At 34.1% G+C, this 20,551-nt stretch overlaps 1 protein-coding gene across 2 annotated transcripts in view; it reads left to right on the plus strand.

Moving 5' to 3' along the window:
- Positions 1–20,551, plus strand: part of ADAMTS6 (ADAM metallopeptidase with thrombospondin type 1 motif 6) — a 137,991-nt gene that overhangs the window by 85,693 nt on the left and 31,747 nt on the right. For both annotated transcript variants that reach the window (XM_059492440.1, XM_059492441.1), the window contains exons 11-13: positions 6,686–6,793; positions 11,735–11,880; positions 14,135–14,198. In XM_059492440.1, coding sequence (XP_059348423.1) covers positions 6,686–6,793; positions 11,735–11,880; positions 14,135–14,198 — 318 coding nt within the window. The remainder of the gene's footprint in view (positions 1–6,685; positions 6,794–11,734; positions 11,881–14,134; positions 14,199–20,551) is intronic.

Raw genomic sequence — 20,551 nt, forward strand, 5'->3', positions numbered from 1 at the left:
ATTGTACTGATCTATGTACTATATTGTGTCCCTTTTGATACAGGGAAAATGTTTCAGAATTTAGGTGAAGAAATGGGTATTTTGAATATAAAAGTGAAAGGCAATGGGTCAATCTATTAAAAATATTTCATTTTTAGGGTATATTTTCACACTCAGGAGAATGTTAAATTTATGGCTTACAGTGATCCAAATTCTAATGGTGGAAATTGCGCCATTCAATACTGATGTATAGCTTTTTCCTAAAGACAATACATGCTTTCAGGTATCTTATTGAATTCACTGCAGTGGAAAGTTTTGAGGTTGTTAGAAACAGTGCTAGCTCCTCTTCAGTTATGTAACCGCTGGATAACCTACATCTTCTAGGATGATGCAGTGTGGATTTTCTTCTGCTGATTGTCAGATGTGTGTCAATTCTCTGCCCTGTTTGTGTTTTAGTTCCACTAATAGTTCAGAACCTCCTTTTTAGTCATTTGGTTTAGGTAAGGGAAACTTTTTCATTGACTTCTGATTGCCTTAACTTTTGAGCATCTGCCGAGTAACAGTTGGCTGTTGGCTGTCCCTGGGTTAACTCAGCAAAGAATTCCAGTCTTGTCTTTTGATTTCTCTGCTTTATGAGTTTAAATAATACCTGAAAAATGCCTAACTTACTGATTTTGTGGTTCAAAATAATGCTGTGCTTTAGAGCTGGTCCCTACATTTTTAGGAGAGAGGCTAAAACCTCAGACATTTTAAAAGCAGTTAATACTTTATGCATATGGTTGATATTGCTGTATTGCATTTTACGATGTGTGAAGCTGCTGGCTGCTAGCAGCAGGGTTTCAGAGATAGTAGCTTACAATTATTTGGTATATTTTTCTTGCATTTTATGCCTTTCTACCGGCATTGATCAGCTGACTTTAAAATCCAGGAGGCTAAATATGTTACTATATAGTTCTAAAATTTCCACTAGGCCAAGAAACCTGAATTGCAATTGACCCTAGTGATTGGGTGATACAAATTTTAACGTTCATTAATTAAATTGTCACTTTTCTCTTGAAATATGGATGTGGTTTACTCCAGTTAAATGAAGAGCAGTAGCATTGAGCTTGAGGTAGGGGTTTTATAGGAAGAGAAGCAGATTCTGGAAGCTGGTGATCTTTCACAAGGAAAGGCAGAGAAGCCACTGTTGTATCTTTGCACCAAAGCTACTGTTTTCCTTTTGTTCCCTCACTGTTGATACTATGCTTAGGATCATGCATTTAGTTGAATTTCAGCATAATAATAACTTTCTGTAAAGTGCCTTTTTTGACCCCAGTTTCATATATCATACCATAACTAAGTTGCCATTTTGCTTGTTAGCTGAGCATATGTAGTTTCATCAGCTGGATTTATTTTGCATTGCTCATAAAGTGATGTTAAAAGTACGTGTAAGCAAAGAGAGGAATTGAAAATACTGGTATCATACTCTGTCATTTTTGTCAACCTTTTTATTTTTTTGTTCTAGTCAGTTGAAAGAACTCTTGCTGCTGTTGTGCAGGCCTTCAGCATTGCAAATGATTAAAGTTTCAAGCTTTTCTTGTGTAAGGACTTACAGGATTGGGTTGAAATGAAATGAATTTTGTTCCCTATTTTCGAAGTTTATGGTGTGTATAGACAACGGAAGTCCCAGAAGTTTTCCTCTTTCAGGAACCTAAAGCAGTTCGGCATCCTTTTTCAAACGAGTTCCTGCAGTCCCCCTTTTTTCTTCATTATGACTATCTTGTCTTCAAACCCCCCTCTTTTTCCTTCCTTTCTGTCTTTGTTTTTCTCTTTGTCTCTCTTAGAGACATAGATACCAACACCAATGTGCCTGCCTTTTATGAATGCTGTTAAGAAAGTTCAAAGAGAAGCTGGTGATGAGAACAGGAGAAATGCATTAGATGATCATAGAAGCAATAATGGATGAGATTCCAGATACCAGAATGTTGTTTGAGTAAAGATGGATAGGTTGCATGGGTTTGAAAGGGAAGATGTTGTACTTGGAGGTGATTGACCTTGTAGGGTTCCTTTAGTTTCCTTAAGCTTCACATAGGCACCCAATGTTTCTTAAAGGATGTTGGAAACATAATACAAGGTGGGACTTAAGTTTTGTATTCTATTTCACATTCTTTTGGTGTGATTCACCACTTAATGAGTTTTTGGTAGTGAAGCACTAAAATGGTAACTTTTGGGTTCTTATCTGGATAAAACTTTGAACCTTCTGAAGTTCACTTATTAATTAGGGTCTTCTAGTTTTAGTCAAGTTGTCATCTTCATTTCAGCAATGAGCCTGAAAATACTCTGTTGATGATTTTCAGGTCTGAATTGCAATTCAAGCTAATTGTTTTTATGCTTTCTTTTAGCAAATGCTCATCAAGAGGTGCAGCATATTATAAATAAACATGCTGGAGTAACAGACAAACCTATTTAGGATTTTTAAAATTTTATGAGCAAAAAACCTCCCAAATTATCATAATTTAATATGCCTTGTGAATGTATTTCCCATCATTTTTTAAATTTTAATTTTGTAGGCTGAACTACTAATATTTGTTGGAAGCTTTCATTAGTTTTGAAAACAAGAACAGCACAGCAGTTTGATCTTTGCTCATATTACTGAGTTTTCATTGTGCTGTATTATAACAATTTATGATGATTATGATATAGGATGCTTAGATGTTACATAATTTGGAATGACTATATGTAACTCTGCATGATGCAACAGAAAGAGGCTCCATCATTTATAATACTTAGGCAAAATGAAGGTAATTTGATTTGCTGTGTTTTTTTCTCTAGATGGGTTCAGCTTTGTTTAATTTACTGCAAATACAAGCATCCGAATTCCAAACTGAAGTCATGGAACCCTAAGATACACCGTTACAGGTTGTCATCTATCTTGTCTTGATCTTGTGAAAGGCCTCAGCTTCAGTTTATGTTTCCTGGATTTTTAAAACTTTTCCCTTGTTTACTTTACAAATTAGTAGTTTCTAAATCGAGAAATTTGGAGACTGACTTTCAAGTCATTTTTTAATTTTCAGATTATGCTCCTTTCTCTTAGTTTCATTGAATTATTCAAACAAATATAATGTTGGCCAAATACACATTAGCTTCATCCTTTTCTGAGGAAGAAAAGACTACCCTAAAAGGGTCACCTGTTAGTGGGTTGGTGTGGGTGGGTGCATGTGTTTGTGTACCAGTGTGCATGTGTGTGTGTGTGGAAAAAAAGCACTATACTTTCTATTAGTTATTTTGGGCCTGACTTTTTCAAGGAAGTTTCTTGTATGGCCGGCTCATTAAAAACCATTGGTTAGAGGTGTTACAGATAATGGTAGTAGTAAGGAAATAGCTTTTGTCAGTAACTAAAGTAGGAGCAGGTATAGTGTTCATGGGGTTGAGCTGGAGAAGAGAAAGCTTTATGAATCTTAGTCAGAACTGCTTTGTTTAACTTTCCAAGGTGAGTTGAAAATAAAGAAGACTTATCCATATGAACACCTGGTCTAATTCCATCTTCACTTAATCAAATAACACAGATGGATTTTTTACTTCTTGTTAGGTATCTCATTTGTTTTCAAATGGCTATTAATGTTATTTTTCATTTAATGTACAGGGTGATGGAGAGTATACTTCAGAGTCTGTGTTTTCTTTTAAATGCAGTACAGTGGGGAAAAATAAACAGTATCTTAAATTCGGCTATCTTTAAAAGATATTACAGAAATCATTCCATTTCTTGTTTAATATAAATTACATCTACAAATTGATACATTGTTATTTTTGTGGATCTTTGGTGCTTTGAATAGTTTCTCTGTGAGGAAATTCTGGTGATTTTAGGCTATTGTATATCTGTCTCAAACAGAACTCCTTTCTGATTTAAGTGGAGGTTTCTGCTCACACATTAATAGTATGATAAAGCCCATAGTAATTTTTCAACACTATCATTTTGTCTTTAGGGATTTACTGAGATAAATTCCTGTAGAAATTACCATCTGAAAAAGGACTATCAGAATATGTCAGTAATAATATCTAGTTTTGATGTACTGCTTCTCAAAACAATTTAGGAGTAAATGTTTTTTCATTTTGTGAAGTAGAGAGGTGAGTTGACCTGCTTGCTATCTTCTGGTAAACAGACGAATGACTAAAATAGTTTTGGAGTGCTGTATTCATTATTTCACACTGTTGAATTAAAATGTCAGGCTGATATTAGATCAGTGAATTAGAAGAGTCTAATGCACCAGAGGAGTCTAAATATATAGAAGGAATCCTATTGAAAGGAAGTTGTCAAATGCTCTCATTTGTACAGACAAATGGTAAAGATATTAATTATTACTTCCACTTATATGAAGTATAGAACGTATACTTGTGTAGGTGTGGCAGAAGGGGGATTCTGCACATAAACATAGATGTTTTAAAACTCCAGACTGCTATCCAGACCTGATTTTTTGCTTTTGTCCATGTCAGATTATTCAAAATCTTTTGTTTCTTAATGCGGTTGAATGTTTTGCTTTTCAGAACATTGGAGCAAACTCTGTGAGTAAGAACAGCTATTAACTTAGACATTTGAACTTGGTGAGATCTAAAAAAATAGAAGCTCACAAGTAGAATTATCACAGTCTGACTTTTTTTTTAACAATATAAACAACATGTGAAGAATGAGCGAGTAAATTACACCCATTTTGTTCATCAAAATGAGGAAGTAAATTAAAAGTTAATGGAAATAAGGCAGGATTATTACAGGAGGACCACATACTGTGTCTGAAAATAATTAATTTTACATTTTAATTTTGTAGTCTGTACTGTATTGAAATTTGGATTCATGGTTGATTTAGATGTGAAATTGATTTAGTGTTGAATTTTAGCACCTTAGTTGGTTGCTGTCAAATTTGTAATTAAGCTAAATTTTTCAAGAAGGTATGTGATGTATCTTCTGGTACTTCTCTGTTTTATTTTAATTAGTATATTTATTTATGTGTATCTTAATTTGAAAATTTTTCATCTGAGTGAGAAAAAACAAATTTGCTCAGAGTTTTACATAAATATTTATACTGCTTACATGTCTTTCTTGAAAGAAAACTAATTTGAAAAGTTCTTCATTGGCTACAGGTGGACTTTTACAAGGGGCAGTTAATCTCCCAAAACAGGCTTAATAATTTTAAGTTTTCATAGAGTCAGACACTAAATAGGATTAATTAACTTAGGCCTAATTGTCAAAAATTAGATGGAAAGTCCAGGAATCACCAGTTTTCATTCAGTTTAATTTCAAACCATTCCTATTGTCTATTTTTCAATGGACTGTACAGAAGATACCTTGCTTCTGCCAATCATGAAACTAAATACACTGTACTAACATCCCTGCAAGAATGTCACCAGCTGTTTTTAAACTTTGTAAATAATTCTGTATTCGTCAAGAAAAGATTCTACTGTTGAACTGTTGCTGCAGCCACTAGAAATTAATGTATAAATACATATAGGTTATATAGGTGCCAGATAAATTATTCATTACCTCAGAGAAACAATGAACCTGGAGGGGAGTGGACAATAACTTTAATTCATTCACACTGTCTTTTCCTCTTTCTTTTTCTTTCATGTTTCACTATAGAACCTATACAAGGATTTTTTGTAGACTATTACTTCAAGCAGCAGTTAAGTAAAATGAAACAGTAAGGATTATCATAAGATCATTTTAAAGATCTTGTTATATTCAAAATATTAAAATAATATTTTAAAATATAGAATATGTGTAAGGAAGTTGTGAACTTTTGCACAGATCCCAAAGTAATGCTGTAAATATTATTATGTAAGTAATTTACTGTAAAAGCAAACATCTCTTCATTCTTTTATGTGTACACAGCTGAATCAGGGGCAGCTGAAGCAACTGTGAAGACTTCTGGTGTTCACCCAATTTTGGATCATGCCCACACTATGAATTTCAACCCTTTGCTAGTTTTAACAATTTATCTCCAATATCAGCAGAACTGGCTTAATTTAAATTAATAAATGGGCAAAACCAAATGAGAAAGTATGGTAGGAACAAAAAGATTATTTGAAGATCTCAGTTAGTTTAACACTGACAACATAGGGAAATAGGATAGGATAAATAATTTATGAAAGAGCAGCTGCAAATCTAAAAAGCCTTAAGGAAATATTTTAATGTGTACGTTAGTTAGTTCTAACTAAACATGCACTGCTTTAACAAGTGTTGCAGAAGAGGAATGTGACTAGTCTGAGCTCAAAAACTTTCTTTTTACATAAAGGAAAGAAAAATAATTGTTGCTGTTTCATATCTCAAGATTATTGGTATCCTTTTTGGCAGGTAATTTTGAGGCAGATAGCAGCCTTAATGGAGACACTACAGCTCATCTGAAGACTACTTCTATAACACTAAAATATACTAAGCCCAGTCTTAGCAAAAGTCAAGAAAAAAAGCAATAATAGAATATTACTTACATTGCGGTGTGAAAAACATATTATTGTCTAGTTTTGATGCTTCCAGAATGATTTTTTTGGGCAGAGTTTTCTTAGGTAAAATATAGTGGCTTCAAAATTGCTGCTATCACAGCTATCTTTAGATGTTTCTCTGCAGACGACGTCTTAATTCTCTCTGTTCAAAACAAGTTTGTGCATACATGTGTTTATGAGGACTGGAAGAAATTTTAGGCTTTTATTCTGATCAACTTGCTTCTGCCTTCTTTCCTAGGAAGTGTGTAGAGAGCTCTGGTGCCTCAGCAAAAGTAACCGCTGTGTTACCAACAGCATTCCAGCAGCAGAAGGTACTCTTTGCCAAACAGGGAGCATTGAAAAGGGGGTGAGTACATAAAGTTTTATTGTTTGAAGAAGGAATTTGTTGTTCAAAGACTACAAGAAAAAAGAACTAGAAAGTCAAAGTATTTCACAGCAATTACAACAGTTCAAACAAAAACATAGTTTATCATAATATGTGTACATTGTAATGGAAAGTGTTCTACAGAATTTTTTCACCATTATTTTATATGTGTAATTTAATAAAATTATTTCTCCTTTCTGTAAAACTCTAGAGCCTGGATCAAAAAACAACCCCAAAACATGTTCTATTTCTTCTGTACTTTTTGAGTAATTTTTGTAATTAAAAAAAAAAAAAAACCTCTTCCAGTTTAATCTTTATTTGATACCACTCCTCCATTAAGAATTGTTACACTTTTGACCTGCCATGTGCAACATAATCTAGAGTCTGAACTATGTAATTCTGTTAGAAGGGAAAAGAATTTTGTTTTTCCCTGTATATACCAAATCATACAAGCATATAGAAAAAAGGATGAATCATAAAGGGATTTTATAAAAGCCTGTATTTCCCAGTGACCTTTCTATTTTGACTTTGAATTATTTTTTCATTATTCGGTTATGCTTGCATAACTGTTTGGCTTAACAGACTTTGATGTAGAGTCAGATAAATTCTTCTACCTAACAGAAAAGTACAGAAAGATAGTGTTGCAATAGATACATTTAGCACTACAATATCTGTCTGAATATGAGAATTTCGATTTTAAAACAATCTCTGTATATCAGTAGTTTCAGACAAGAATATTAGAAGACTGTTTCTCAGTTACAAGGCAAAATCTATACAGATCTTGAAAATGAAAGAAAAATATTTTAATTTATATTAAAGATACATACTAGGGAGGAAAAAATGCATTCTAGGTACCTTTTTTCAAGATAATCTATTTTATGCAGGTTTGTACAAAGTGAAGAGAGTTTGTTACATTAAACCACTTCCAGTCTCTGTCTGAGAGTGGTTGCATCTGTTCATGAGATTCAGTGATCCAGATTGGATTTTTTTCTGAACATCTATTCTCACTCTGACTTTTGTCATACTAGCTGCGCTGGTTTCAACAAAGATAACAGTGCATTTTGACTTGCAATCTGATGTTTAAACAACAAGAATGAAGGCTTTTGGGCAGCTGTCACAGTTTATTAATGCATGTTGACGGCTTCATTCAGGGCCCATGACCTGGTATTTTCCTGATGGTTTTTCCATGCTGGGTTTGGAAATATTGGTAAACCATGTTAAATAAATTTATTGAACTGATCGTTTTAAAAAATAGAGTGAATAGAGTTAGCCAATAAAAATAAAGGGACGTTCACAGTTTTACCAAAAATGTTACCCAATATTAGAGTAATAGAAAATGTTAGAAGCCCTGCTCTTAAATCAGCAGTCTAGGTTTATTTTGGAACCACCCTCCTTTTTGATGACAAAGAGTAATTTACCTCAATTTATGTTTTTTGAACCATGAAACTACAAGTTGAAATTCTTTTAGACACTGTGGATCTATTCCCTTGTCAAGAAGTTTTAATCAGTTTGCTCTCTGCCAAACATCTTTTTCCAGCCACCAGTATTTTGTTCTATTGTGAGATTTTAGAGGGAAGTGAGAGAATCCATACCATTTTACAAAGATAAACCTGTTAACCAAATATGCCTGTTAACAGCAGAGAATTGTTTCTATAAACTGTATCCAAAAACCTTCCTGTAAATTAATAGTTCCTGGTAACAATAAACCAGAAATCATCAGCTCTTTCCAAATATGTAATTTCCTTTCCCGAAGAGTAATGTGAAATAAATAGGTTACTGTGCTGTAACACATTCTTAGTGTATTATTATTATTATTGTTATTGTTATTGTTATTATTAGTATGCAGTCATGCCTACAGGCCCCTACCAAGTTAAGCCCTATTTTGATGGATTCTGTGCAAATATATAATAAATTAAATTTCCAGCTCTAAATGCCTAAGAAGATTTCAGAGTATTTAATTGTATTTGTGTATTTACTTATGTATTCTGTGTGCCAAAAAGTCCAAACCATAATTTGATGCAATACATATTAATACCTTATTGGCAGAATGTGTAGGGATTTCTACAATTAAAACAGCGTAACCTTCTATAATAAAACCTTCTTTCAGTTGTTTTTATAGACTTGCCAAGCGTTTAACCCTTTGGGTTGAAATTTTCCGTGGTAGGTATCTGCTTACCCAGGAAGGTTTTTACAATGTTTTCCATAAGAGTTATTCAGCTGTTATCTTCATACAGGGAAAAATAATAGAATTGTTTCTTGCTGTTGATGGAACTGTTATCTATTCTCTTCTGAAACTTTAATATATTCATGGTCTGGTGAAGGGTTTTACATATCAGCTGGGTTCAAAAAGGTACCCTTTTTCTAATTTGTAATAAGAATTTTAAATATGCATGAAGTTCCTCTGTGGTATTCCCAGAGATGTGGCTGTGAAGGTAAATTAATTGATCGATTTTTTAAAAATACAGTCATTAAGAAATTGTGTGTATAAAACAATAAGACAAAATTGATAGGAACACTTATGCTGTGTTTTAATTTAAAGTAATAAAAAAGGTGACCCTTTCTGTAGATCATAGATTACATCCATGCTAGGGATGGAAATGAGGTGCAAACCATGCAAAAAATTCAAACACAGTGCAGTGCTGAAAGGATAGTTTATCTAGCTACATTGTGGGATGATTTAACTTGTCTTTGGACATTAACATAAAATAAATGTACGTTATGATTGACTATTACTTCCTTGCAAAATAATTGTTGAATCAATTATTGAAAATTAGTAGTTAAAATTTGCATTAATATTTTTCTTCCTCATACAAAATAGTAAATAATTTTTTCTCTACATTAGAGTACTTATTGTGTGGTTTTTCTGAAATCATAGTGTTATAAATGTTAATTCTGTAAAGCAGCTAATACTCATAAAAGTATCTCAAATGTGCCACGTATCGTATTTTATTTTCATTAGTTATTTCTTTAGGAAAAAATTCAGAGAGCTTTTATTCACAGAGGATTTGCATATTTTATGCGTATTTGAATGCATCACAGTCATCTTTCTGCTGAAATAATGGAAAATTATTCTTTCAACAATTAGAGAAGAATTAATATTTCAGATCTAAACCTTCTGTGTAGAACTGGTCTTTTAAAATAGCTGTCACGTCCTCTTCTTTCTTCATATGGTGATTACTCAGTAGTCCTAACCTCATTATAGGAGATGAAGTTGCTGTCATTCTTGAAGGAAACACATTTCTGCAGTCCCATTAGAAGTAATGAAGACTTTTGTAATTTTAATTACTATGACAGAGATTGTATGCTGGCTTCACTGGCTTCCAGTGAAAGATAAATTTTTACTAGAAAATTTAAGAGACAGAGAGGTGAGAATTAAATCAGATTTAAGTTCAGTAGATGAGAAAACGCAGCATTTATAGAGGTTTTACAGGGGAGCATGGGAATGTGGAAGACAATGTTTGCATGACAGTGAAAATGATACACTATAGGGATTTTATACAGCTTTGGAAAAATAATGCACCTGTCTATTGTCTCTATAGTTCTAATAGTATGGAATTATGATGGTTTTCCTATTCAGTTCTATATCTGTGATATTCTTATGAGTTTAAATCTGAGTAGCTTGCATTTCTTAGCTTGGATCTTGATATGTTTGTTATGTATGTAGTGTAATTTAAATTAGATTAGTTGCTTACAGTTTTACTCTTAGAAGCATTTTCATTTTTAGCTTTTGACTTTAGCATATCTGTTCATGTACTTTTGTGGCATCTCTAATAGATTTTAACAAGGAGATTTTTGCATTTATTAATAAAATTTCTATCAATTTATCACTGTAAAGAGAAGAAAACCATATGATTTTAGGACTCTTCTAGCTCACTTTATACTCCATCCTTATTGTGTCATGAGAGGCATTGCAAAACACTGTGGTGATGAGGGGTGGACACAGAAGTTGTCTTTTTTTTGGAAATGATCAATACTACAGAAATTTGAGGGAGTTTAAAAACAGCACTTGCTCAGCTTTTGGAAGGGAAATGTGCAGATTCAGGTCATGGTAGACCTGAGTCCATGCTCTGCTCTGTCAACTAAGCCTGCAGTAGGAGGAAAGGGTATCTAATTAAGCTGTTTCAAATTCTCAGTGATATGGTAGACACCAGAATGTAATCAAAATACAGGCTCTAGGATTATTTCTGAATGGTTTAGAAAAGGTCTCTGATGAACTAAATTATAAACTTGTTTTAATAATTAATAATTTGAGTGAATTTTGTCTGTCATTTTGTATTTCTGATTTAAGTAATAATATTGCAGAGTTTAAATGTTTGCTTGAATGAAGTACATGTGTCCATTCTGCCCCAAACAAGTAGCCAGTTACTATTATAAAGTGATTTTCTGTGCCATGTCTAATGCTTCAGCACGACTTTTATTATGTCTGTAGTGTTAGTGAATGAAATGCTGAGAAAAATTCTTCCTTCATTGTAATGCTCTCCAGATTTTCTTTTATAACAATAAATACTTCCTTAAAAATGTTATCAGAGGAATTTTTCATTTTCTGTAATGAAGCCTCTACATAAATCTTCAGTAGAGGGTCTTTTACCAAACCAGGCTTGGAAATGAATCTTAGTGTTTAAAAGAATGTAAGCAACTTGTAGTTCCTTAATTGTGAAACATTAAGGAGGCTGATGAAATAAAAAATACTTCTGGTGTGTGTTAGGGACCTATAATTCAGGACTGAGTGGAGACATTTAACAAATCACACACACCCTCACCAATGTCTAAACATGGCTACAAAAAGTAAAATACTAGCCTTGTTATCTGTACAGGGAATGCTAATGCCTATAATTGGTCATTGTCTGACCCTTATATTTTTCTGTCCTGATAACTCTGTCAGCCTCCAAGCTAATTTTGTGTTTCTTTTGTGAAATCTTTCAGTGGTGTTATCAGGGAGAGTGCGTCCCTTTTGGCACTTGGCCCCAGAGCATAGATGGGGGTTGGGGTCCATGGTCAATATGGGGAGAGTGCAGCAGGACCTGCGGGGGAGGAGTCTCCTCATCTATAAGACACTGTGACAGTCCAGCGTAAGTAGCTAAAGTAAGCCGGAGCCAACAAAAAGACACATTTGGAAATTATTCAAAACTGTGGTTTCACTTGTTATCTGTAAAAATGTTTTGCTAGTTTGCCAACATTTGTCTTCAAAATAGCAGACAGAAATGCTTAAACAGGAGTTCACTAGACATGCTTCTAACATTTTTTTATGTATCTTATGTACTGTAAGGATAGCTGGATTTATATTTAGCAGTAACCAGAATGGTTTTCTTTATGCGATGTGTTGTTCATCAAAATATATTTAAATCATGCCTTGGAGAAATTTCTTTCTTAGGGCATATTTCCTTTAATGCTTGTCTCAGATATAAAATAACAATTGGCAGTTACTTATTAAAAAAATAAACCCCAAACCCAACACAGTATTTCCAAGGTTTTCAATATAACTGCTTACATACAAACCACAGGTAGTAATATTACATTGCATACAATGTATTTATGTGCTGCCTTGTCCCACATTTCACATGTGACTTCCTACTGACTCTTAAAAATCAATTCAACATCTTTTTTGCCTGCCGCAACTCTCTATGGGTGTATTTGCCCTCTCTGAAGAGGGGCCAGCTTCTCCACTACAGCTTGATCTGTTGTATATATCTGTACTTGTCTTACAATCTGTCTGTTTTCCAATGCCCTGAGCACTGTTCCAGAGAAGTTCTCTCAGTCAGAACTCCTCTCTCTGTCATTTTCTCTTCTCAAATGTTGAATGCTTATTTCTATTGCTGTTCATTGCTGAATGAATTGCTGCTCTTTTCTGTTTTGGCTTTTACCTGTTCTGATTACCTCACCACATCTATAGGCCTTCCCAGGGTAGTTCTATTACTCCATGTTCTCTTCTTGTCATTTCTCATAATCACTATCTCCTTTGCCACTACTGGTTTTTAAGACCACTTTTTCTGAATGTCATTTGTGTTTCTTTCATGGAAATTCATTCTTTGTCTTTTGTCACTCCTTTTCTTGTCTTCTGCTCTCTGTTCACTTGGGTTATTTGTTTCTTTTATCTGTGTTTTCCAAGCCAGGCCATCCATCAGCTTTCCACTGCACTCTGCAAGACAGTTACCATAATGTCATATGGCTTTTACTTAAGGTGGTCTGTTTGTCCCCTGTTTTAGCAATAGCTACCAAATCTGGCCAATATCACTACTTACTCAATGGATGCAAAAGCAGAAATTATCTGTATGCATCAATAACACAGTCAGACTGTGTTAGTGAGAGAATAAGAATTTTTTTTCCCAAAGCAGTGTTTAAAATGCCTAGTGAAATGTTTGTTTGGAGCCTGAATACTATCCTAAGATTTTTTCCAACTTCTGTCACCATATATTTTGATTCATATGATTAAAATTATTAAATTTTCAGTGTTTAACAGGCAATTGCATTTGGGAGAGGGTATGTCTGCAATAGGAAAAGAAACCAACCCTGTTGATTAAGGATAACATTTCCTGGTTAAATACTGTAATATGAAAAATAGTATTGATTTGATAGTTAATTTTAAATTGTAAATATTTAAATTTTTTATTATGAAACACTCACAAAGTAGTTTTTTTCTTTTTGCTATTAAATTGCAAGCCAAAGAGCTGATGTCTGATTAATCTTCCATATAAGTCTAAGTTAGTTCAATATTTGACCTGTATGGAAGTTAGATAATGTTCTTGAGCAGTTTGGGAATTTAACAGTCAATTACCTAAACTAATACAAATCTGCTTACTCTGGAGTTTCTTCAGATTTAATACTGATTAACTCAAATCAGATTCAAATTTCTGAACTAGAATATACTGTGTTTGCTGGTTCTGAGTATAAAACCTTGGTTTTCAAGTAAGTCCTTGTTGCTTTTCAAGTAAGATGAGATGATTGAAAAAAGAAGTATCATATAGATTGTTTACACATTTCTCATTTTAATTTTATAAACCAAGTAAATACTTAAAAACAAAAGGGATTTTTTTTAATGTTCAAAATGCAATTAAACTTTATTTTTTGGAGCTTATGCAAACTACATTAATATTATGAGTAATGATTTTTCAAGTACCAAGTAATATTTTGTGTCTGCTCCAATGCATGTCAAAGATACAATTCTTAACAAAATCTCATTTTAAAACTTGAATATATTTTTATTTTTATTTATGTAATGGATATCTCTTGGACTTGGATTAATTAAATTAATTAACTGCATTAGTATATCTCATGCAGTTATATTTGTTCTAGGGCATATCCTAACATATAAACATGTTTTTCCAGGCCTTCAGGTGGAGGCAAATATTGTCTTGGAGAAAGGAAGCGTTATCGCTCCTGTAATACTGATGTAAGTAATTTTTATTCTACTGTGATCAGCTTTACTGGTTTATGATTTTTTCTCCAGTTCAGAAAGTGTATGGATTCTATGTTTAATTAGCAAATAGTCCTGTAAGGCACATCTATATTGCAGGCACCCTGTGTGTTCTGGTAAATGTTAGGATCCTGTCTTGATGTGGTGTCTAGCGACTGCCTTTGCATTAAGGCCTGGAGTGAGTTCCAAATGAGTTTCCCCAGAAAATGTGAACAAGGGTAATTCAATAAAGCATATGTGAAATTTTTAAAATATTGACTGACAGGTTTCAGTAAGCAGTTATCATGTGGTTGCCAAATTTGAAAGCCCATTTCCTATCAGCCATAAGAATTAGAAAGACACCTGATAAAATTCAATATTTTCCTATGTGAACAACAATTACAAAAATATTTCTTGTTTATGAAATATTCCTATTACAAAATACTACCTGAGTGAAAGTAAAGAGAAAGGTAAATTAATTACTGAGTATCATCTGATAAACCAGATCCATTCAAATTGAAATTGTAGCAAGGCAGACAAATGCAAAGATACACATCTACAGAAAAAAAATAACAGTCAAGGTTCCAGAATGGTGCACTGGATTTTAGAGGTTGGATAACTGGAAAAGTTTTACAGCTCCTACTGGACACCATCAAACTTCAGTTTGTCTGGCAATACCGTGGCCACTTCTTGGCTGTGTGAACAGGGCAGCTGTGATCAAAAGTAAGAAAGTAATTTTTAATTAGGAAATTTTTAATATTGCCTAATAATGATAATTACCTCCACAGAGAAATTTGCCGGGGAAAAGAATTAATAATGATCATAAATGCAATTTTTTTCAAAGGATTATTATATAAACTATTATTTTTCCTGAATATATTGAAAGATAAATAGGTGAAATAATGTCTCTAGTTTTAGATTATTTCAGTGTTACAAACTTCTGTGGTTTAAGATGAAAATTAATATGAATTTAAAGCTAAAATAGTAGGAGAGGTTTTTTTTATATTTGCAGTGCAACTGACCTGTAATTTGACTTGGAAACTTATTAGTGAAATTCTTTATAATGTGTGTTTTTTTCCTGGTTTGAATTTTAAGTTACTTGAATTTATAATTTAGGTTCATAATTTGACCTTATACATTTATACTGTGTCCCGCCCCTTCAGGGTCCCTGTCCAATGGGCTCAGTTCTAAAGTGGAGCTGCAGGATCATTCTGGTAATAGAGTAATTAGCAAATACCTGGTGGCAAAACAGCAGGTTTTGAATACATTTGCACAGAGTGTGTAAGATGACTGTGTAACACATTAGCACTGAATTTTACAAAGGTATAAAAAGTGCAAGAGGGCTTAAAAGTAGGTTCATGGAGGATACTTTAACTTGTGGCAGTTGATGTGGTGCAGATGGAACATGAGTTCCAGCAATCTTTAGAAACAAAGCTTTTGGAAACTCAGAAGGTAAACCAATAGAAAAGTTATCCCTTGCCTGTTGAAAGTGTATAATTTATTCCCTAAAAACCTGTTATAAGCCAAAATAATTCTCAGTAAACCATTCTTAACTGATGGTTAGGCACCTGACCTGTTTTGAAATACCTCCAGTTCAGGAAATAACATTAGAAATTTTTAATATCCTTATAGTCAGTACAATTTTCATAAAATATTATGTATGTTTTTCAATCCTTTAAGATCCCTACTTACCCCCTAACCCAAATAAGAAGATAACTGGTATTATTCCCTAGATTGTAACATTTCCTTTGTTTGCAGATTACTATCATGTCTGTTCTTAGTTTTCTTTACACCAGACCATCTCTGTGTTGGTAACCGAGATCCCAGTAGCACACACCTTGAGGCATGGTGCACAAACCACTGCACTAGCTGAGGCCTGTCAGAGATAACTCCAATTTCAAACTTAGTTTGTCACCTTAGTGATGGAATTCTGTTCATTCATTTTAGTATTTTGTTAATTTTTCTTATGGCAGTGGCAATGTTCATTTAGTCCAAGCGGATTCCAAGTGCCCAAAACTCTTTCTTGAAAGGGCTGTTTCGGAGGTCACTCTTCAGCTGTGCCTTCACAGCCAATTGTTCATACCTGAATGTAGCAATTTACATCCATTCAAACCACTGCAACAATCTATTGAAATATTTAAAAATTACAGCACTCTATTCTGAGGTACTGGTTTCCTACCTATTCTCATATTTCAATCAGTAATTTCAATAGGGTTTTGGAAAGGGAGCTTTTAATTTCATTGCCTAGATCTGAAAAACAACTGATTGCAAACTCAAGCCAGGCAGTTTGAAAATGCCATTCTTACAGTTTGTGATCCAATTTTTAACATGTTTTTTGGTATGGTTTTCCAGTGTGTGAATGTCTTGGTACTTACAGAAGTCTAAATTTACATTCTTAATGGTTTTGACAATTCTAGTCCATTTCTTTCATATCAATATTTAGGATTCTACGTCACTAAGAATCAGAGACCCTAGCAGACACTTGTGAGATGCTTGTTTCAAGATTTATGTTAGTCCTTAGTGCTTGATAGTTAGTCCTTGATAGTTTTAATGGAATAATATGTTGATTGATGTAAGTGAGCGTGGAAGAGCATGGAAATCTGTTATTTTTTGAATGAGTAATGTGCTGTTTGTACATTTTTTCTGTTGAAGTTTCTTTTGTAGCATCAACATTCATTGCCCATATGTAACTTTCAACATAGCCCTGCCTAAAGTGCCTACCATTCCTAACACAAAAACCCTCTCATTTTGACTTCAGTGTTCTTGCAGACATGAGTTAGTTCTCTTGTCTTTTTTTTTTTTACCATTTTAATCCTTTGGAAGCAGCGCACACACTCCTACTACACTTATTTCTCATCAAGCACTTCCAAAGCCATATATGACTTCTTAATTTAAAAGGCATCTGCTAATGGAAACATTGAGATCAGCAGAAAATAACATTAGCTAATAAGTTCTGGAAGCATAAGGGTGGTAGAAAGAGCACACGAATCAGAAAATTGTTTTCTACCACCAACCACATTATCTCTAAAAAAAAAATATGTATTTTTCCAACCAAAGTGTTTTTAATTAAAAAAAAAGTACAAAGTACAAAATTCTAGTAGAATGGCAAGAAACATAATTTCTCAGTTATAGTAACTAATTGATTTAAAGTATTTATAAGGATGTGAATCTTAATTTGACATACATCTAAAATTGTAAGTATCCTTTTTAATATATATTATGAAAAACATGGTTTGCTTACAAATTGTGGAAATGTTTTATGCATATATGTGTGTAGACATACTTTTAAAAGTTTATTGGTTTTCAGTCCTTTCTCTTAGCAGAATGTTGCTTTCATAATTTTAGTATTTTCAAGCCTTTTTTTTTCCTGAAATTAATTAATGTGAGAAGCCACGTAATGTAATAGTACCTGAGTTTGAACTGCTGCTCTTCTGGCTTGTTTCTTTTCTTCTCTGAGGGGTTGTATAGACCTTTGTTAATAGGAAACAACAAATTCAATTGCTGAAATCTGCCTGACCCCAAACTCCAAGATGAACAGGTGTGTCAGAGTTGATTTAATAATTTGTTAACACTTTTTAAACTCAAAACATCTTCTTCTCAGGGCTTTCTTTAGACATGATTTTAAGTTCTCATATTCTTGCTGGATTCCTACCTCACAATTTGCAGTCTCATAAAGGAGCATTTGGAGACACAAGCAGTCTTTAGCTTGAGAGGAGTTATCCATGTACTATAATTGGATGAAAAAAGTGAAATATCTCACCCAGTAAAGAAAAGCAGTTATTACATGTTTACATTAGGAAAAGAACACATAAACAAAGAGCTGGTGCCAAAGATATGACATTTTGTAAATTCATTTTTTGGCTTACCTTGTGGTAATCTTTTTGCATTTCTATGCCTAGGATTTTCATAGAGACTTAGGTTGGAAGGGACCTCAAGGACTATCTGGTCCAACATTTCTCTGCAGAAATATGGTCTGGGCAAGATGGCCCAGCACCCTGTCCAGCCAAAACTTAAAAGTGTCCACTGGTTGGGAAATTACCACTGTTCTAAGGAAATTATTCTAATGACCAGTTGTTCTCATTGAGAAAAGTTTCTATTCCGTGTTCAGTCGGAATCTGCCCAGGAATTACTTGTACACATTACATCTCCTCTATGCACTGGCTCCTTGTAAAAGAGGGAATCTGCATCTTCTCTGTAGCCACCCTACAAATACTGTGACATGGGGATAAGGCCTCCCTCAAGTCTTCCTTTCTCAGGGCTGAACAAACCCAATTCCCTCAGCCATTCCTCACGTGCCAGGCTCCCCAGCCCTGTGATCGCCTTTGTGCGGCCTCTCCAACCTATCCACATCCACCAAGAGCCAAAACTGGACACAGAATTGCAGGTGTGGCCTGACAAGCACTGTGTGGGGTGGGATAAGGACTTCATCTCTGCTGGTGAGGCCCTTGTTGGAGCCACCCAGGATCTGCTCCCTTTCTGTGCTGCAGGAACACACCGGGCACTCAGATGGAGCTGAGTCCACCAGGAGCGCCAGGCTCCTTCCCACAGAGCTGCTCCCAAGCTGGGGAGATCCCTGTCTGTGCTGCACTCCTGGACTAAGGTTTTGCTTTTCCAGGTGCAAAACTTGTCCTCACTGGACTTCACAATGTTCTCATCAGCCCACGATTCCAGCTAATCCAGGTCTTTCTGCAGATTCCTTCACAAGCATCTGCTTCCTCAACCAGTATATTATTACTGGAAAACTGCACCAGTGCACCATCACTACACTTGATCCCATCTTCTCGATCACTCTGAACAATAAACAGCGCTGGGCCCAGTATCAGTCCCTGGGAACACCCCTTGTGCCAGGCTGTCAGTTTGGAGAGAAGTGATTGACCACTGCCCTGGGTCAGCCAGGTCCCCACCCACCCTAGGGACCCCTTGTCCAGGCCATAACACAACAGCTTCTGCAGAAGGAGGCTGTGGGAAGCACTACTGAGAGCCTTGGGGAAATCCAGACAAGCAGTGTCCACCACTCACCCAACAGCAAATAAGAAGGTTACTGTGTCATAGAAGGCAACCAGGATTGTCAAGTACAGTTTTGAATGCATTTCCTGAGATCATGGCCTTGAGTTTTACCTCCTGTCAGATATTGGTGAGATACTAAAAAAAGATAGGAAAATTAGGCAACAAGACTACATCTCAAAGACCAGGTAGCAAGAATATTTTTTAGAGTATAAAAAAGAAGATCTTGATCCTTCTTTACTCATCTTCATATTTTATTATTTTGTTGTAGTATAACTATTTAGATAAAGGGTTTCATTATTTAACTTGTAAGGAGAATTTGGTGCAATTAAAATACCGGTTGTGTAGATTAGGAGCTGAGCCAATGGGACTGAAGGACTGTGAAGTGACCAGTACCCGAGAGATTCAGGCTCTAGCTTTGAGGGATGTCAAGACTGATCCTTCCACTGCTTGGAGGATGTGATGCAAAGAGGCAAATTTAGTTACTATTAAGAACCCCCCAAAATAAATTTTTTAAAACTTTATGTGGTTATTTTGAATTCTTGTTGTTATAATCCAAAGAATTCTTGAATAAAAGTATAATATAAAGTATAGTTTTAAATAAATAAATAAATAATATAAACTTTTATATCATATAAAAAGTAATAAAAGCACTGCTCTGTTCTTACCAGCTAATGAATTGTATTTAAAATTGTATTTTTAATACAATTGAGTAATTGTATTAATAGAGTTAATAGAGTAATACAGAAAAATAAAAATATAAGTACTGTCTAATGTTCACTTTTTAAATTTATATTGCATCAAAATAGCAGAAAAAAAAAAATTAAAGCTCCTGAATCATATGGCAATGGGCTGGCTATCATGAGATCTTGATTAATGTAAAAAGGGACTTATAATTGCTATGTTTATATTTACATTGTGTGATAAATTTTTAGCATCCATGTTAATAGAGTCCCTTTCACTTGAATGCATTTCAGATTCCTGGGAAGAGCTAACTGGCTTAGCTATACATGAAGACAATTAAAATTCCATAAAATGGATTCTTCTTTTGCTCATAAAGTAGTAATGTTTATTAACACCTCTGATGTCTGTCAAAAAATCCTTTTGTCTATCACTCTAAACAGGATTTTAATGTGTGTTTTAAATACTTTCTGATGAAGCTTTCAATTTCAGCAGGTAGTTAAACATTGATAACAATGTTTAATAAGATGAGGGTATATTCAAGATAACTTTGAATCTGCTGATGAAAAATGTTATAAATAGAAAAGAATTCTATTTCTCCTGTAATTCTTTCCAAGATAAATTTTACTTAAATCTACCCTCATTCCAAGTAAAAAAGTTACTTC

This window comes from Ammospiza nelsoni, chromosome Z (assembly GCF_027579445.1).
Source record: "Ammospiza nelsoni isolate bAmmNel1 chromosome Z, bAmmNel1.pri, whole genome shotgun sequence".
NCBI lineage: Eukaryota > Metazoa > Chordata > Aves > Passeriformes > Passerellidae > Ammospiza > Ammospiza nelsoni.